General features: G+C 43.9%; 1 protein-coding gene across 4 annotated transcripts in view; it reads left to right on the plus strand.

Moving 5' to 3' along the window:
- FSTL5 (follistatin like 5) overlaps positions 1–20,180 on the plus strand; it is a 362,814-nt gene that overhangs the window by 241,984 nt on the left and 100,650 nt on the right. For all 4 annotated transcript variants that reach the window (XM_053402951.1, XM_053402953.1, XM_053402952.1 and 1 more), the window contains one exon: positions 17,402–17,568. In XM_053402951.1, the coding sequence (XP_053258926.1) occupies positions 17,402–17,568 (167 nt within the window). The remainder of the gene's footprint in view (positions 1–17,401; positions 17,569–20,180) is intronic.

Below are 20,180 nucleotides of genomic sequence, written 5' to 3' on the forward strand. Positions count from 1 at the left end.
ATCGGCTGCATCTCTTGACAGGACCCTGAGACTTCCATCTTCTCCCTATTGACATTTTGCTGAAAGAACTATTGCTGTACCATCAACCTTTTGTCTGGAGACTGCTGTCTGGACAAGTGTCTCTTAAGAGCCCATCTTTGTAGTTTTGTAATAAGTCAGGAGTTCAATATTGATTGATGGAAAGTTGCCCATGCCCCCTCAGTGCCTGAAATGTATTGCCTATGCAGTTCTTCCTATCTTTTAACATGGCAAAAAAAACAAAAACAAAAACCAGAACCCAGAGCTGTAGAGCAGCAATAACCTAAGCCCCTGTTGCTGATTAAACAGCACCATACAACTGGGGCTTTACTATTGTTTATGTATGATTCTTGATTTAATTCAAATATGAAGCTTAACAACAAATCCTGTTAAGATTGTGAAGTATTTAGTCAACCATTGTTTGTTTAGTAATAAAAAAGATCATTGTATATAGGGATTTAGCATAGCTCATACTCTAGAATGAACAGATTAAAAATTGCTTTATTTGTAGATCCTTTTGTTGTAAGGAGGCTCCTCTTCTATAAAACTTATTTCTCTCATTTGTGGTCTCTTCTAATACAACAAAGGTAAGAAGGCATTTTGCCTTGGAGTCTAAAACAAGTTAACTTATGGTTGTTGTTAAGAGGGATTTTTTTCCATCTCCTTCCTTCTGCAATTCCACCCCCCCCCAAAAAAAACCCAACTCCATGGAGCAGGAGGCTGTTAGAGGGTACTGGAAACTTCTGTGAACTCATTTTAGGTTAAACTTATATTAGGATTTTGACTGATTACTCCCCCTGGACGCCTACTCTGAACCTCTTAAGAATATTCACTCTTTCCTGAGATGTAAGAAGGCATCATTTTCCATTCCACCTTGTAATCATCACGTGCAGCACTGTTTCTGTTCTTCTGGAGTTGTTCTTCCATCTTACTGTCCACTGTCACAAAATTACACAACTTATGTAATTAATTATGCAAATTACATAAGTTATGTTGTGATTATGTCATTCTGTCCCATTCATTTTAATGCAATGAAAACACAGTGTGGATGGGGGGAGAATCTAATCAGTTACGTGCCGTTTGTAGGCTGAAAGCATAGACAACAGTGAATACCAATAATATTTGTTCTGGGCATGGAACGAATAAGTGAACGTTGACAATTTCCAGTCCTGTTTCTGTTTTCATTGGAATTCTTGGATATCTCTACCTGTCTTTGAAACATCGTTAAAAAGCCTGTGCAACTGAGCATCATTTCTAAGAAGGAGAGGGTGGAATTTATCAACACCTTTAGTCAGCTCTGACCTTTCCAGATGCCATTGTCAATTCCCTTTTACCATGTTCAAACCCAGGAATGGGAACCTGAAGACTCCCAAGTGTCATTGGACTCCAACTGCTATCACTGCCAGCTGGCATGGCCAATAGTCAGAGGTGACAAGAGTTTAGTCCATCAACATCTGGAGAGCCATGGGTACCCCACCCTGGTCTAAGTTGCCCAGCCATTAGATTTGCCTGTATCCAGTCTCTCCACAAACTTACTGTTCCTATCTTCAGTCTGGGTTGTGTACAGATACACCGTCTTGAAAGACCTACATTGGCTACTAGTATGTTTCCGGGCACAATTCCTTTAAAGCCCTAAATGGCCTCAGTCTTGTATACCTGAAGGAGCGTCTCCACTGAGACACTGAGGTCCAGCGCTGAGGGCCTTCTGGGAGTTCCCTCGCTGTGAGAAGCCAAGTTACAGGGAACCAGGCAGAGGGCCTTTTCGGTAGTGGCACCCGCCCTGTGGAATGCCCTCCCACCAGATGTCAAAGAGCAAAACAACTACCAGACTTTTAGAAGACATCTGAAGGCAGCCCTGTTTAGGGAAGCCTTTAATGTTAGACACACTATTGTATTTTAATATTTTGTTGGAAGCTGCCCAGAGTGGCTGGGGAAACCCAGCCAGAGGGGCAGGGTATAAATAATAAATTATTGTTGTTATTATCTAGTGGTTAGAAAAAAATATTTCTAAGCTCAGCAAGGTGACAGAGCAGTGGCACTCTGAGAATCACTCTCCGCTTTTATTGGGTTGAGAAAATAATGTTTGAACAACTTCATAGGAGTTTTCAGTTGGGAAAATGAGTCGAGTGTCTGGCAGGGATGTACAAAGTGTCGTACTGTAAGGTGAGGGGGTTAGAACAGGTGAGCTTTGAAGGATGCCTTCCAGAGCTTGATTTCTATTTATTCCGGGAAGGACTTCCCAACTTTTGACTTTCAGTACTATTTCTGACACTCTGTGTAGCTGCAGGCAGCTTGCTTATTTCTTGTCTGCTAAATAACACTGATAAAAATGCCTATCTCTGTCACATGAGAGTTGGGGAAGGGGGTGAGAAATCACTTCACTGTAGGTTGAAACTGGAAATGTGTTACATTACGTTATCATGGTTTCCCTTTCTGTATTAGCCCTTTTTTATCACTCCCACTGGAAAGAGGAGCTACAGTATCTAACTGCAATCAGTGTCGCTGTTTCTTTCCTCCAGACGGCTGGCCCAGAGGTTTCTACCTTTCTGACAAAAACAGAGTTTAACTTATAAAAAAAAAGTTCCTGTTTTGGCGTGATGCCTAGAAAACAACAAAACCTCTCAAAGTCAAGTTGGCTATTTTGCATGAAGGGAATTTACAAACAACAAAAATACACTTTATGGTTTGTAAATAAACTCAAATATTTGTCCATATGTAGAAAGCTCCCTGTAAACAACTGACAAAAGAAGCACTTGCATGATTTTCACACATGACAGTATATCCTGGTGTGCTTTTTCACTCTGCATCAGTGTACGCCTTTGCAGTGAAAATAATGTGTGAAGCAAACCTGTACATCCTTATTGTCAGGGAACTGCCATCGGAAAAACAGGAGGTGAAAGGGCTCACAGAGGCTGAGAGAGACTTATCAGCTGAGGAGGGAACCAGCAGGGGGAGAGGAGGAGCTCCAAGGGAAAGTGAGTCGGAGGGATGGCTCAGAGACACTTCCAGCGAAAACAGTGGGGAGGTTTCAGGACCTCCTATAGGGACACCCACTCCTCGCCGGAAACTGTCACGCCGAGAGTCCAGAAGACGCGTTTCCGTTAAGGAACTTTTATGCTGGAAGAAGTTCCGTAAAAGCCCACTGTCGGATTCTACAAGCGACTGACGGAGCCATGCTTAAGGAGCTCCGTTACAGACAGAGGTTTGTGGACTTAGCCAAACTCTGAGGGACTAGGAATTTCACGCACAAGCAGCTCATCATCCCATCACACTTATGAATCATTTTTCCCACTTCAGTTGCTGCTGCTGCTGCTGCTGCTGCTGCTGCTGCTGCTTCTTCTTCTTCTTCTTCTTCTTCTTCTTCTTCTTCTTCTTCTTCTTCTTCTTCTTCTTCTTCTTCTTTTATTTATACCCCGTCCATCTGGCTGGGTTTCCCCAGCCACTCTGGGCGGCTCCCAACAGATTAAAAACAGAATACAGTGGTACCTCGGGTTAAGTACTTAATTCACTCCAGAGGTCCGTTCTTAACCTGAAACTGTTCTTAGCCTGAAGCACCACTTTAGCTAATGGGGCCTCCTGCTGCCGCCGCAGCACAATTCCTGAAGCAAAGTTCTTAACCCGAGGTACTATTTCTGGGTTAGTGGAGTCTATAACCTGAAGCGTATGTAACCCGAGGTACCACTGTAACATTAAACATTAAAAACTTCCCCAAAATTCTCCATTCCACCTCCATTCTGCTCATTCCAGCAATAGGTTGATCAGAAACACCACAGAACAACCAAGAGGGAATTAAATTCAAGTGTAACCCCTATTAAACTGCTTGTGCAAATATCTTTGCATCTTTAACAAATATTGTGGTTCTTACTTCACAAAATTGTTAGGATGAACCCTATACACATTTATCTGGAACTGCTGGGAGCAGACCTCACTTACCTGTGAGTAAAGCTTACTGAATTCAATGGGACTTTTATCTTGTGTACACACCATTAATATATTTTAAAATATACCTAAAATATACAGAAGCTTTGTATATAAATGGTTAGTGATTTGTCTTTGTGCCACTAAATAATTGAAAATACACACTACTAAATACCATATAAATCCTGATCCTATAGATGCTTACTTCAAGAGTGCAATCAGACATTATTCCATGTAAGCATTCAGAGGACTGCAGCCTTAATATGTTATGTGAATATGACCATTATTACTTTAGGTTTTGGGAGTTGCTATAAGGTAGAATGGGAAAAGGAAACAGGGTATATTCCTCATGATGAATTTATGGATTGATTTGAATAATGAATAAATACCAGATCATTCCCTCTGTCAATGAAGACTTTTAAAAAAATGAATGAAACTAAACTCATGGCATCCTGCTTTGCCAGCATATTACTCTTACATGTCCATGTTGTGAAACTACTCTGGGTATCTTCCAGGACCAACAGTAAGGCAAGACTGAAACATACCGTATTTTTCACCTTATAGGACGCACCGTCCCATAAGGCGCACCTAGATTTTTTTGGGGGGGGGGAATAAAGGGGAAACAATTATTACCCCCCCCCCAGGCACGGGGCGGGGGAGGCCTGAGCTTCCCCCGACTCCAGCCCCCAAACAGGCAGCTCTCTGCAAGCCGTGGGAGCCCAGCGCTGGCTCCCGCTGCTTGCTGAGAGGTCCGCAAAGCCTGGGCGTGCTGAGCTCAGCGCGCCCAGGCTTCGGCATGCTGGCAACTCTCTGCAAGCAGCAGGAGCGCTCCCGCTGCTTGAGGAGAGGTCCGCGAAGCCTGGGCGCGCTGAGCTCAGCACGCGCATGCTTTGGCATGCTGGCAACTCTCCGCAAGCAACAGGAGCGCTCCCGCTGCTTGCAGAGAGGTCCGCAAAGCCTGGAGAGCGAGAGGGGTCAGTGCGCACCGACCCCTCTCGCTCTCCAGGCTTCAGCGAAAGCCTGCATTCGCCCCATAGGACGCACACACATTTCCCCTTCATTTTTGGAGGGGGAAAAGTGCGTCCTATAGGGCGAAAAATACGGTAGTTTTAAAAGAAAAATAATGAGAGGGTGCAAACTACAGAAAGAGGATTTTAAGCATGGGGAAGAGGGGAGTGGATGGAGACTGCAGAGTTTGAAATGAAAACCCCAAAAGTAAGGAAGGAAGAGAAAGGAGAACCAAAAATAGTATGTATGGGACCAAATAAGTATGTATGGGACCAACACCATATTTAGAGAAAACCAGATAAAGGATATGTGGGAGTGGGTTGGGATCAGAAAAAGGAGGATATAGACTTTAAGAACAATGCCTGAGGTTGTCAGTCAGTTTACCCAAGGATAACTCATCAGTGCAAGCTTGTGGGACTGTAAGGAAAGAAAAAGACTGTAAATTAAATGTATACAGATAAGGGACAATTCAGAGCTGAACCTGTGGCTTAATATTTTTGTAAGGAAGAAAAGGTTGCTTTTGAGGGGTGATTCAGGCCTATTTTCTTGCTCTCAATAAGCCATCTTCGTTATATCTGGAAAAAATAATGGTACTACAGGGCCTTAGCTTTTCATTGCACATGACTTTTTTAGTAGTTAAAACTATCGGGGTGGGGGTGTTGTTTTGCTTTTGAGATTCACGCATATTATACAATGGTAAGGGTAAATAGGTTAAGGGCTCTCCACAAAAGCAAAGAGAATCCAACAGCAACTATATTTTTTGCCATCAGAAAGATGTTTGAATCTCCAGTGGATTATAGCTGCTGTTCCTTCCTTGAAGCACTGAAAATGAGAAGCTGGAGTTACGCGCACACAGACCACTTGATATAAATAACTCATAGAACTCTTACACCTTAGCCTGCATCTCTGTTTTGCCCTAAAAGACTCACTAGTACAAACACTCAACAACAACACAAACTCTTTCTCCCCAGTGGGTTTTTTCTTTTTAAAATGAAGCAGTTGAGAGAGCAATCCTTTCAAATTATAATATCTATACTATTTTAAATCTCCTTTCACAATCCAAGCATGGAATATTTTTAAACAAAATAATTATGGAGGAAAACTTTTTGTTGCAACTTTGAATACTTAGGCAGCATAATTTGCGCTCATGTCTGAAAATAAAAAAGATATTCTCATTTATTTATGAACTGTCTTTTAAATTTAATCGCAAGAAAAACATTAGTAAGGATCGCAGAGATCATAGTATTTCAAGGAATGTATTCTGGATGTGTACCAGTCCTAAATATTTGTATGGGAATATCAGTCTGAAATGCTGGAATTAACATGTATGCAGTACAACAATTCCATGGTACATGGTTGTCATTCAGATGGTGCTGGGATGTATAGCAGGTAGGATGTGTAGTCTGAACACAGGAACCATGGAACAACCTTTGCTGCCCCTGTTAGGGTATCATGTCAGCATAATTTAACACCCTGCACAGGTATATATTCGTAAAGCATATATGCAACTCTGTCTGCAAAAGCCACTTGCCAGCTAAAATACAGTACCAGTGTAATGCTATGACATAGCACAAGAATGAGGTAGAAGGTTACAACAGAGTAGGATCATCTTGTGCCATCTTGAAGTTTTCTGGTCACTGCAGAGCTAGCTATGTGGTCAATGTGTGCTGCTGGGTGGTTATTTTCCACTGCAAGTGGTACCTTTCTATACAGAGGGTCACCCCAGCATAATTGGAATGAGCATTGAAAACAAAAGGGCACTTGTTGGCATCCTTCTGTCTCGACAGACAATGGAGTTCACATCCAGGCGTGAAGTCAAATCAGTGTGATTCAGCAGCACTGAAATAACCTCCCTGGGGCTCAAGCCTGGACAGTGTGTCCTGGGCTGCCCAGATGAAAAGACCCCCCACACACACACCTTGGCTTGACTGATGTGGCCCAAAGGAAAGCAGAGCAATACCTTTGGCACCAGCTTGGCTGCAGGAGTTGCCAGAAGGGGACATACAAAGCACTATCCAGCCATCTTAGGGACTCCACTCCAGATTTGTGTAGGGTTTACTCCTTAGCCTTTTCTTCTCCTGAAAATATCTCTCAAGGCAGCAGTTTAGGATCAGAGTTTTCCTTCTCCTAGATGTGCTCGGTTGACAAACCCCACCTGCTCCTCACTTCCCACTACAGCAGGTGCTTCTTGACCATTGGATCCACTATTGAACAAAAAATATTGCGTAATAAATACAAATAAAACCTCTTCATCTAGAATATGTGATGGGTGGGGAAACTGTGGTCCTCCACGTGTTGCTGAACTACATCTCCCATCATCCCTATGCTGACTATGACTGATGACAGTTCGAGTCCAACAACATCTAGAGAGTCACGTGTTCCCAACCCCTGCTTAGAACATAGAGGTGTAAATCAAGGTTGGTTCCCCTGTATTTCGCATGGATGTGGCTTGCATCTCGAAAAACAAACAAGATAAAGTTTCATCATGCAGACAGGCAACATTTCCCTGCCTATTTATGTTCTTTAGGCCTCGTTCCATATTGTGACATGTGGTTGTATTTTTTAAAAGAAACTTAACTCTATAGCATTACATATAAAATGCATTTTTAACAATGCAATTCTGTACTTGTCTACTCGCCCTACTGCTCAGTCCATTGTGTTCAATGGGGCTTACTCCCAGGTAAGTGGATATATGATTGCTGCCCAAAACATGTTTATTAAAGCTTTATTCCCTAAATACTTTGATTTATATTTTTATTCAACTGATTGGAGAATATTAAGTTTCATCTGTTCTCTTCTACATACATTTAAAAAATGTGTTATGTTTCTTATTATGTGAATCTGAACAAAATGAGCTGAAAGTGAAACTGACATTATACACTACTGAAGGAGCAATAAAAGGAAATAAAGATCATATGCAATAACACTGTACCTTTATCACAAATATATAAAATTACACTAAAACTACAAAGGAGCAAAAGGTAAAAATTATCCCATCACAGCACTTTGTTGTTGTTGTTTTATTTCAGAGTTTTATGGTTTTCTCATTAAGAATTTGAAACTTGCTGTAGATTATATACAAAGGATGGTTCTATGTCGTTTGAGGAGGTTATTGCTTTTAAATTACATTCTAAATAGGCAAACAAAATGAATACAGGTTTAATGTGGTCTTAATTCTATCTAGCAAGCTCCAGTCTGGATAATGATCGTTAGCTCAGGCTCAAAGGGGTGTTTTGTGGCTGCAAGTGAATAAATAAGTAACTGAATGGGAAGACTCAAAATGTATAGTTGTTAATTAAAAAGCATATTTGCCATTATACATCCTGTAGAATATGTTCCCGTTTTAATATTTTATCAATTGAAATGTAATATATACAGATGTTCATATATTCACTTTTTCTTTGCCTTGTCTCCTCCCCTGCTACCACCAAAAGAAAAAAAGTTTATTCTGCTTTTTCTCTTAGCTACTTGTGGTTGAGTGATAAAGTATTTAAGAACTGGAATGGTACCAATGCTACTTTTCCATTCACTATCAGTTTTGTGCAGTTGAAACTTTGGACAATAGTCTGATTCATTTTTTAGATCACAGCCACTCATGACTTAACTAAATTTCTGCTTAGGAAAAACTGCCAATGGGTGGCATGGCAAGCAGATATGGAACTGATGGCAGTATTTCAGAAAGTAATTGGAATAGTTGAGCCATGTATTTTTCTTCCACCTTTTTTCCAGTGCAATAGTTTATGGCTTCTTAATCCACCATATAAAGACTGGTCTGTTCAGCTTCGGAAAGTTTTTGGCAAATGTAACATAGGCTCCAAATCTATATCTCATTGAAATTTGAATCTCATTGAAATCCCAGCCACACAACTGTCTGATGGATTGTGCCCTCAGACTTGTCATAAACCAGCCTTGAACATTGCATACTTGTTGCTGCTACATCTTGAGCTCACATGAACAATGGTTCCATTCTGATGTCTGGCTCAATGTCCTTGTCAAATACAGATCTAGTCTACAGTAATTTGAAATAGTTCCACTCAGAGCCACCATAGTCATTTGTTATTCCCTGCTCCTGACAAAAGAATTAGTCAGTGCTAAATGTGCAGGATTGCCAAAGGACACCGTCTTAGTAACTATTTTTTGTTGGTTATGATACGTCTAAAGATACAGAGATGAATGTGCGTCTTACCCTCCATAGATTCAGCACTGGAGTTGGTTGCTGATGTGGGACACACATCATTTACTTTTTGTGGTATGTAATTAAAGATTTTGAACCACTTTTTTGTTTTTTAAGACTACAGAACAAGCAGAATATCTGTGAATTTCATGCTGGAATGAAACTAAAATCTTGCCATTTTTTCTTGCCAAAAAAAGATGACTTTAATGATGTAACAAAGCTTTTTCCCCACCCAGAACTAGTGGACTGTTTGTTTGATGCTTCCTTTTGGAAACACATTAGACAAATGTGCTATCTCTTTAATTGTGCTAATTACAAAGTGCTCTCTTAATTTGGCTAAAAGGAGCCAGTTAAGGATCTTTCCATGTTCCTAGATGGATGTTCTACCCCCAATTGAAAGATTAATGCCTGCCTTACTTGAGACTAATTTGTTGTTTGAGCAATAATGAAGTAACTCAAAGCTCTTTGTGGCTCCTTTAGGCCACTTGTCACAAAACATTTATTGCAGAACATTCCTCTTAAGCCTACTAGGGCTACTCTAACATGGATCACTATCTTCGTTATTTGCTCAGTCTACCCAATGTTAAGCACTTTTAATTTCAGTCCCATTGATGTTAGTGGAGATAGAGTCCATGTGATTCTGTGATTCTATGTTGGGCCAATTTAGAAACCATGCTTTGCAAAGTTGTACACTCTCACACATCTTCTCTTGCCCTTCTCATGCATGAATCCCCCTTTCTTTCCATGCTTTTCTGAAACCATAGTTTAGTGTTATAGTGGCACGGGCATGAATATGGTTAAAGCCAGCTAAGATTCCTTTGTACCCATGGCTTGAAGTGGATTACCAAACAAGAATGATGAAGGGCTCTTGGTTAGCTTTAACCATATTGGCAATAATGTCAAAGTAATGCTGAAACATGGTTAAAGCACACAATGGAAAACGGGAGAAATTATTGTGGAAGGAAAATGGGAGGGGAGGAAGCATGGCTCTGCAGCTGTTACGCTTGAATGGAGCCAAAGTGCTGAGCATATGGTTACATCACCTATTAAAATCAATAGGAATTCTATACATATGTGTGATGGGATGGTGAGCTGCTTGTGCGTAAAATCCTAGTCCCTCAGAGTTTGGCTAAGTCCACAAACCTCTGTCTGTGACGGAGCTCCTTAAGCATGGCTCCATCAGTCGCTCGTAGAATCGGACAGTGGGCGTTTACGGAACTTCTTCCAGCATAAAAGCTCCTTAACGGAAACGCGTCTTCTGGACTCTCGGCGTGACAGTTTCCGGCGAGGAGTAGGTGTCCCTATGGGAGGTCCTGAAACCTCCCCACTATTTTCGCTGGAAGTGTCTCTGAGCCCTCCCTCCGACTCACTTTCCCTTGGAACTCCACTTCTCCCCCTGCTGGTTCCCTCCTCAGCTGAATGGTCTCTCTCACCCTCTGTGAGCCCTTTCACCTCCTGCTCCTCAGATGGCAGTTCCCTGACATCCACCTCCCCTCCAGGGCCCCCTTCACCCCCTTCCCTCCCCTCCTCTGCGGGAGGCGAGGGAGCAAAACCCCTGAAAGAACCTCCCTCATCTTCCAAAGTTTCGAACACTTCCCTCCACCTGTTGCTGTTTCCAGTTTCCAAGTACTCCTCCTCATCGGAGTCTGTTCCTTCTTCCAACTCCGATTCCCTGAATCCTTCCAGTTCCTCCTCATCGTCGGTGGTGCCAAAGTACTCCCTCCGGAACCTCGCTACTGGCTGAGGTTTCCTGGGGAACCTTTGGTGGAATGTTTCGATCAAGATCTCGTCACTGACCTCCTCTGCCGTCACCCAGGTGTTTTCCGACTCCGGTTCCCCTTCCCACGCGACCAAATACTCCACCTGATTACCCTTCCACCTGGAGTCGATGATCTCCGCCACATGGTTGCTGCTTTCCCTTTCTTCTAAGACTGGCCCCCGTGTGGATACCCCTTCACCTTCCCCCCTATATGGTGACAGTAATGACCTGTGGAATACTGGGTGCAGTTTCATGTGGTTCGGTAACCGGAGTCTGAAAGCCACTGGGTTGACCTGTTGGATGACCTCAAATGGTCCCAATCTTTTGGGTCTCAATTTCTTGCAACCCCCCTTGAACGGCAACCCTTGGGTTGATAGCCAGACCTGACTCCCCACCCTAATGGTTTCACCTTCCCTTCTGCTCTTGTCTGCCTGCCTCTTATATTCTTCTTTGGCCCTTTCTAAGTTGAGTTGGAGTTGACGATGGATCGCTTCCATTTCTTCTACAAAATGTTCGGCGGCCGGGACACTCCATCTCTCCCCTCCTCCCCCTGGAAACGCCCTGGGGTGGCACCCATAATTAGCCAAAAAGGGGCTCATCCCGGTGGACACATTCTCCGCATTATTGTAAGCAAATTCCGCTAGTGCCAACTTTTCGACCCAATCGTTCTCTCTGTCATTGACATAACACCTCAGGTATTGTTGGAGGATACCGTTTGCCCTCTCCGCCTGCCCACTGGTCTCAGGGTGCCTGGCAGTCGAAAAGTTGACCTCTACGTGCAACAAGCTCATAAGTTTCCTCCAGAATCTGGACATGAACTGTTTCCCTCTGTCGGAGACCACCCTCAAGGGGGCGCCATGCAGCCTAAAAATATGTTCTACAAACAATTTCGCTGTCTCTTCCGCCGTGACTGCATGTGAGCAAGCTACAAAGTGACCCATCTTAGTTAACAGGTCTACTACGACTAGTATGGCGGTTTTCCCCTGGGATTTAGGCAGATCAGTCATAAAATCTATCGATACCGCCTCCCACGGTCGTTCTGGTGTGGGTAACGGTTCTAATAACCCCACTGGCGCCCGCCTTTCTCCTTTGGCTCTCTGGCATTGGTCACACCCTCTCACATACTCCCGTACATCCTCCCTCACCTTGGGCCACCAAAACTCCCTGGTCACCAACCACATGGTCTTGTGTTGCCCAAAATGCCCCGCTGTGGGGTTGTCGTGCAGCTGTTTGAGTACTCTCCCCCTCAATTCCCCTTCGGGTATATATAGTGCCCCTTTGTAATACAATGCCCCGTTTCTTTCTTCAAAACCTCCGGGGTCTTCTCCCTCTCTCCTTAAACCTCTGAGCTTATTCTGGGCGTATTAATCATTTACCGTTCCCTCTACCAGTTCCCTTTGCCCCACCCAGGCCGCCCCACACACCCAGTGGTCCTCTGGGATAATATGTCTCTCTTCAGGCGCTCCCTCCCCCTCCAAATATTCAGGTTTGCGTGAGAGAGCGTCCGCTCTGATGTTTTCTGGACCTGGCACATAGCAAATTTCAAAATGGAATTTGGAGAACTCCTGGGCCCACCTCACTTGTCGTTGGTTGAGCACTCGTGCCGTTCTCCAATACTCCAAATTCTTGTGGTCCGTACACACTTGCACCTTATGCTGTGCGCCAATTAGTAAATGTCTCCATCTCCGGAACGCTTCGTGAATGGCGAGTAGTTCTCGGTCATAGACGGTGTAGTTCCTCTCGGATTTGTTCAGCTTACGCGAAAAGAAGGCACACGGTCTCCATTCCGACTTATTGCTCCCCGGCTGAAGCAGCACCGCCCCCACCGCCCGGTCTGAGGCATCAGTTTCCACTCTCATGGGTTTTTGTAAATCCACATGCAGGAGTTGTTCTTCCGAAGCGAATGCCCTTTTCAATTCCTCAAATGCTTGCTCCGCCTCCGCCGTCCAAATGAATTTCTTCTTGCTGCTTAGACAGTCCGTGATGGGAGCCGTTAAGTGGGCAAAGTTCTTGATGAATTTACGGTAAAAGTTCCCAAACCCTAAGAACCTTTGCACATCCTTTTTCGTTTTCGGTGTCTTCCATTCCAGCACCGCCTGGACCTTGCCTGGATCCATGGCTAATCCCTTGTCTGATAAGCGGTACCCCAGGAATTCCACCTCCTTGGTGTGAAACTGACACTTCTCCAATTTCACCCACAGCTGGTTTGCTTGCAGTTGGCTCAGCACTTCCCTGACATCCTTTACATGCTGCTCCTCATTCTCTGAATATATCAGCACGTCATCGAGGAAGGCCACGCAATTCTTGTAGAGCAGAGGTCCCAGGACATGGTTCATGAACGATTGAAAACATGCGGAGCCTGATTGTAATCCGAATGGCATAACTAAATATTCAAAAGCCCCCAAAGGGGTGAACATGGTGGTTTTCCATTCATCCCCTTTCCTTATTCGTATCAGGTTGTATGCCCCTCTCAGGTCCAGTTTCGTGAATATCTTTCCCTTCCTCACCCTGGTCAAAATGTCATCAATTCTGGGCATGGGGAAAGCCACTGGTTCTGACACTGCATTTAGGGCCCGGTAGTCCACTACAAGTCTGGGTTTATCCGTGTTTCTTTTGTCCACAAAAAACACTGGGCTCCCCCCCACCGCTCTGGACTCTCTGATGAAGCCCCTCTTCAGGTTTTTATCAATAAACTCCCTTAACTCCTGCATTTCCCTGTCTGACATGGCGTACAGCTTGCCCACGGGGAGCTGGGCCCCAGGGACCAGGTTAATTTGGCAGTCAAAGGCTCTATGCGGTGGTAGTTTATCTGCTTCCCTTTCGCTGAAGACCTTGCTCAGGTCAGCATATTGTTTGGGCACCTTCCCTTTGTCCGCCACTTCCATCCCTGCTAGAAAGGCTTTTGCCCCTTCTGGCACCTTTCCCTCTTTGCAGTGTTCCAGGCAATGTGCTGACCCAAAGGAAACCACTCTCTGATGCCAGCCCACTAGCGGATCATGCAACGCTAGCCAGCTCATTCCCAAAATAACGGGAGCCCCTCCCAGGGTGGCCACATTGAACGCTATCCTTTCGGTGTGCCTGGCCACCCTCATAACCATTGGGACGGTCTGTAGGCTAACTTCTCCTCCCAACAGCTCCCTCCCATCGATCGTGGTCACCTGCAGGGGGTTGCTTAAAGGGAGTATCTGTATCTGGTGTTCAGCTGCAAACTCCTTACTCATAAAATTACAGGAGCTGCCTGAGTCCAACAGCGCCTTTGTCTTTAGTGGGTATCCGTTTGCCAGCTCTAGCAACACCTCTATTACCAGGGCTGGTCTTGGAGGTTCCGGAGTGGGCACTTTTACTGCTCCTTGGCCTGGCTGCAGTGCCCTGACGGTGGCAGCCAGGCGTTGGCTTTTACTGGCTCCTGGACTCCCTCCTCCTTCCCCCCAACAGCTCCCGCCATCCCTTGCCATTCCTTTCTTTGCGGGCAGACTCTGGCAAAGTGACCTGGCTGCTGGCAGAGATAACATTTCTTGGTGCTCTTTCCCTCCTTCTTCCTCCCTTCACTGGGATTTGAAACTGCGCGCGCGCGCGCTGTTCCAACTTCCATCGGCTCTCCTGGCGGGAAATTTGGCTCCGGAATCTCTGGAATGCGGAAATCCCTCCAACGCTCTCCTTTCCCCTCCCGCTTCTCCAAGGCTCTTGCCTCCTGGTGCGCTCCAATGGTCAGCGCTGATTTGGTCAGCTGGTCCATAGACTCCGCCCTGGGCGCCCGGGAAAGTTCGTCTTTCACCGCCGAAGAAAGCCCCTCTTCAAAAAGCATTTGAATTGGTTCCGCCGATAGGTCCCATCCCACCCCAATTTATGTATCAACATTGTAAACTCAGTCCAGTACTCACGAACCGATCGGCTACCCTGTTTACAAGCCATCAATTGTCTGCGCACCAGTCCCTGTTCAATCTCGCTGGAAAACATCAAATCCATGGCGCGAAAAAACTTCCTCGTGTCCTTCAGCATTTCACTATTCCCTGCCATCAGGGGTCTAACCCAGTCTCTCGCCCCCCCTTCGAGATGGCCAATCACAAACGCCACTCGCGATGCCTCGTCGGGAAAGTCGTCAAACTGCAGCTCGAGAGCATACTGCATCTCTGTCCTAAAGGCTTGATAGTTCCTGGGGTCCCCCCCAAACTTCTGCACCAATCCTGGCATCTTTCTTGCTAGTGTAGCGCCTTTTGCCTTTTCTGCATCCTGCGCCCTCCTTTCCTCTAGCCTCGCCGTTTGCAGCGCTAGCTGGACTTCCAACACCCTGTACCTTTCTTCCAGGCTTGGACCCTCTCCAGCTCCTCCTGCTCCCCCGGCTCCGGCTGGGTTGCTCATGATGCCTCTCTGCACAAGCTGCTTTCAGGGACTGTCCGATTGCTGTGATGGGATGGTGAGCTGCTTGTGCGTAAAATCCTAGTCCCTCAGAGTTTGGCTAAGTCCACAAACCTCTGTCTGTGACGGAGCTCCTTAAGCATGGCTCCATCAGTCGCTCGTAGAATCGGACAGTGGGCGTTTACGGAACTTCTTCCAGCATAAAAGCTCCTTAACGGAAACGCGTCTTCTGGACTCTCGGCGTGACAGTTTCCGGCGAGGAGTAGGTGTCCCTATGGGAGGTCCTGAAACCTCCCCACTATTTTCGCTGGAAGTGTCTCTGAGCCCTCCCTCCGACTCACTTTCCCTTGGAACTCCACTTCTCCCCCTGCTGGTTCCCTCCTCAGCTGAATGGTCTCTCTCACCCTCTGTGAGCCCTTTCACCTCCTGCTCCTCAGATGGCAGTTCCCTGACAGTATGTAACATCATGAGTTGTGCCAGCTTCCTATTTGTCCTCTTCCTTGCTTGCACAGTGCAGCTGATACAGCCAACCATGAAGAGCTCTTTCCATTGTTGGCTGGTAGGCAGCCCATGTCTAAACAGCCCCCGTGGCTCATCCCCAGAAAGATGCTTAACTGAGGAGTTACAGGGGTGTGATGAGGGCATGGCAATACTTTGTTGCTAGTTGTTACTCTGGGTTATTTTTCAGTGTAAAATACATTTCTCAAAAAAAAAAAAAGGCAGTAAAGCCAATAAGCAAAAACCATCAATAACTCTTCTTGACAATGTTTGCCATTTTTATTGTGAATAGTCCATCATCTATCATTGTATTTGGTTCCAGTTTACAAACCCTTTACATATTGCCACATAGCTTAGACATATCAGCTGTAGCATGAGCTTGTCATCAGTTTCTGGTTTTCACGGTGAGATGAAAAGTCATTGGCGGTAGATTAGTCCATGAACGATGGCCAAACTTTGAGCCACTTCATATGTTTGCAGGAACATGTTGTACAGTCAAACATTCCACAGTGCCATGTCAGACATGGATTTTGAGACAGAATCATAGAAATATAGACTTGTAGAGTTGAAGGGACTATGAGGCTCATCTATTTCAACCCCCTGCAATGCAGGAATCTTTTTCCCAGCATGGGGCTCAAACCCATAACCCTGAGATTAAGAGTCTAATGTTCTACTGACTGAGCTGTCCCAGGTTCATCCCAGATAGGAGTGTTCCATCAGAAGATTGTACAGCATGTCCCGCTGAACACTAGACTCATATTTTAATGTCTAGAGACTGAAACAGAAAAACATATGGTAGGGTCATGTTGACTATGTGTAAGGCTTATTTTAGTTAAGTGTGCTCACTTTCTAATGAAGATGCCCATCTTTGCAAACCAGATTTTAATTTTATTTGTTAGTATTATTTAGGGGTATGATGATGGCACCAATGATTATTGTTCATCAGCCTGGCCTATTGCATATAAAGCAATGAACGGGTCGAGTCTACTATTAATATCAAAAGATGTATGCAGATCAGTGGAGCTAAAACCTCTGGCATCTTACTTCCTTGCAGTCCTCCAGGTATAGAGCAGTATATAAATTCAATAATAATAAAGAATATAATCCAGCTTAGAAGAAATGTGCCTAAAGTGATGGACCACCAGGAAGTAAGGTGGTGTATCATCCCCAATGATATACTTCTTTTGATTTAATAATTGACTTCCTGACCCTGCTTTATTTGTTGTGAATGGGGGCAGATTCTTGGAGCAAACCTATGGTTTCCATCAATATGTCTAATTTAACTATAAAGGGTTATTTAAAAAACAGCTCCCCTAAAGTGTGTGTGCAGGTGCACACACATGCCATGAGTATGTTTATCCAGAAGGGCACTACAAAAATATTGTCAAGGTGCTCAAATATTTGACAATATATTTAATGTACTTTTGGAGCCGGTGTGCCATGTTCTTTGCTTTTGAAATTATTTCATGTTAGAAGGCTCTCTTCTTACCAAGCAATGCTTGTCAGTCAATCTAATTGAAATGTCATGCTGACCTTTTATTTGAAACAGTTCTATTTCCTGACTTCATTTGGAAATTATTTTGCCTTTAATTCAAATTAAAATCTTAAAGCTACCAGGGTGCAGAAACCCTGTATGCTAATTAACTTTAAATGCAACGTATCTTTTACAGAAGTAATTCAACTGAGTCTGCCAGAAGATCAGAAAATAAGCATCACTGCAGCAACAGTAGGACAAAGTGCAGTTCTAAGTTGCGCCATTCAGGGGACCTTGAGACCTCCTATCATCTGGAAGCGGAACAATGTCGCTCTGAACAACTTAGATTTGGAAGACATCAATGTGAGTGATAAAGGACTCTCGAGCTACTTAATAGAGTCATTATAAAACCTTTTGCCATACAAACTAGAGCAGTAGCATTTGTCAAACTGACAACCGCTCCTCAGTGTTGTTCCTCTTCTGACACATGAGTGACCTCCTGTTCAGGTCAAAGGGTCATGCTGGAAATGTCTCTTGAAATTAAATGACGGCTTCCGTTTTCAGATGCTGAACAAAAATGCAAAATATAAATTCTTGCCCATTGGCAATAGAGATGATACAATTCTCCTATTTTTAAAAAAAAGAGAGAGAGGAAGGAATGAGGTAAAGGATCGAGGCTAAAGAAACAAATGGATTCACCCCATAGAATCCAACAACACCTTATGTAATTCAAGAACTGGCTTGGTTGTATTCTTGCTGGTACTTTGACTTTGTATGAGGTTCCATTGTTTGCGTGTAATTTCTGTCAGGTGAAAAGGGCATACGTACCTTTATTATCCTGAGTGTTGCTAACACTAAATCATGATTCAACTAGGCAAGAAGGTGAAATGGTCAAAAAAATAACAAGATCTGACAATATACAGTGTTACCTTGGTTTTGAATGTAATCCGTTCCGGAAGACCATTTGACTTCTGAAACGTTCGAAAACCGAAGCATGCATTTCCGGAGGCATTTACATTCGGCTTCTGAAAAGCGTTCGGAAACCGAAGTAGTTCCTTCTGGGTTTTCGGCGTCCAAAAGTCTAAACATTCAACTTCCGAGACAATTGAAAACCAAGGTACTACTGTAATAAAGAACACCTTGTTAATTGTGATCAAGGTGCCTGATCAGTAGGGGGCTTGCTACCATTTGCTGGAGACTCCTGCTCCTCATTCTTTTCTGTCACTGCCTGTTTTCACCTTCCATCTCCAAGTGTGGTAACTTGTCAATTAACGCAATGGTCCAGATTTGGAGGAACCAATAGACTTGCAAGTTTGACCACTTGGCTGCTGGGAACAAGAATTGGAGCTCTTTGTTAAAAACCTGTTGATAAAAGGGTCCTCATTGGATCCATAGTTTAAAAGGTTGGTGCATAATCTGGCATATTTCATAAAATATTTTCTTCCAGGAAGACTGAATAGCAGCTGCCACATTATTAACTTTCTAAACTTTTTTGTAGTACCACCAGCTATTCTTACATTTGCAAGCTTATCTATGTAATAGTAATAGCAACAACAATCTTATTTTTTATGGAAACATAGCAGGATCCCAAGGGATGCACAAAACCTTTCCCTACCGGCTGCATTTTAGTCATGGAGCTGAGACATCAAAGGAGCTGAAGTAAACAATGTGAGATTCAGATCTCATACTGCAGTCTGTTTGGCCTGCCTAAACTTCACTCCATGGGGTCTCATGAATTGTTATGAGAGCTTGGAGAGAGATTAGAAATAGGCTCTGGTTGTATACACACCATGGAAGTTAGGCTGCAAATGTGTTACAGCCTTTTTAGGCAAGGCTGAAAATGCTCCCATGCCTTCATGAGGCCTATTGTCTCATGTGAAAGGGGGGAATTTAGAAACATTTTGAGGGTGTGGGCTGGAAAAAAAGTGTGTGTGTGTGTGTGTGTGTGTGTGTGTGTGTGTGTGTGTGTTACAATGAAGTGCCGGAGTTGTGGCCAGTCTCTCTTTTGCAAGGGAGTCTGCTGTGTCACAACTATCATGAAAAACCCTCATGAAATATATGAGAAATTTTACAGATCCTCCAGGATCCCAGCAATTTTCACCCCACCTACCCCCAGCTCAAAAAGCCAAAAAAAATCTTGGCTGAATATGTAATTTCTAGGTTGATGAAAATACACTGGGGAATGCGGCTGTATTTTCGTTATTTGTTCATATAATACCAGGGTCTTTAAGTATGTGTGTAGCTTTCATAACCTCCCATGCAGCAGACTGTTTATTACATTTGTTCATTAGCATCATTCTTGTTCTGTCTTGATGGCCAGCCTTAACTGCATAGTTGAGTCTTGTCAAGGAAGAAGCTGCTTAACTGATCTTTGGCCATAAAGGAGAAAAATAATTTCTGCTTTTAATAGCACATGCACTGAACAACTCAAAAGTTTGTGGCAAGGCATAAAGAGACCATTAAAAAAGAGAAAATGATACATTTACTTTTGTTTGCTTTAAAATTATAATGCACTGATTTTTTCCCCTTGCAACATATTCTTCCCATATTGCATATATATTTTCTTTATGGTGAGTTGGCACTTGCATGGGGTTTTTGCACCCAGCTGCCCCAGAAAGTAGGATACAGTATCTGTCTGAATCCTACCAAATTTCAGAAGGAAATTTGGTAGCTTTCCCATAAATACAGCCTTTATACTGTTGAGGTGAATTGAAAAAACAAAATTGTTTAATCTCCCCATGTGTTTTGTGGGCGTTTGGTTTGAAAATAGAGAAGTGATAGAGGTGTCCCTAAGTAGGAAGCTTGCCAAATTTCACAGTGATAGGCCCAGCTGTGTTTGTTCTGGGCATGTTTAAAGTTTTGTTTTGGAGGGGTGATTTACCTACCTCCCTGTGGCTTTGTTTTTGAACATGATTCAGTGGCATTATGTAGATGCCGCCAGGTGGTAAAATCACAGAGCAGCAAGATTTGAGGAG

This window comes from Podarcis raffonei, chromosome 9 (assembly GCF_027172205.1).
Source record: "Podarcis raffonei isolate rPodRaf1 chromosome 9, rPodRaf1.pri, whole genome shotgun sequence".
Taxonomy (NCBI): domain Eukaryota; kingdom Metazoa; phylum Chordata; class Lepidosauria; order Squamata; family Lacertidae; genus Podarcis; species Podarcis raffonei.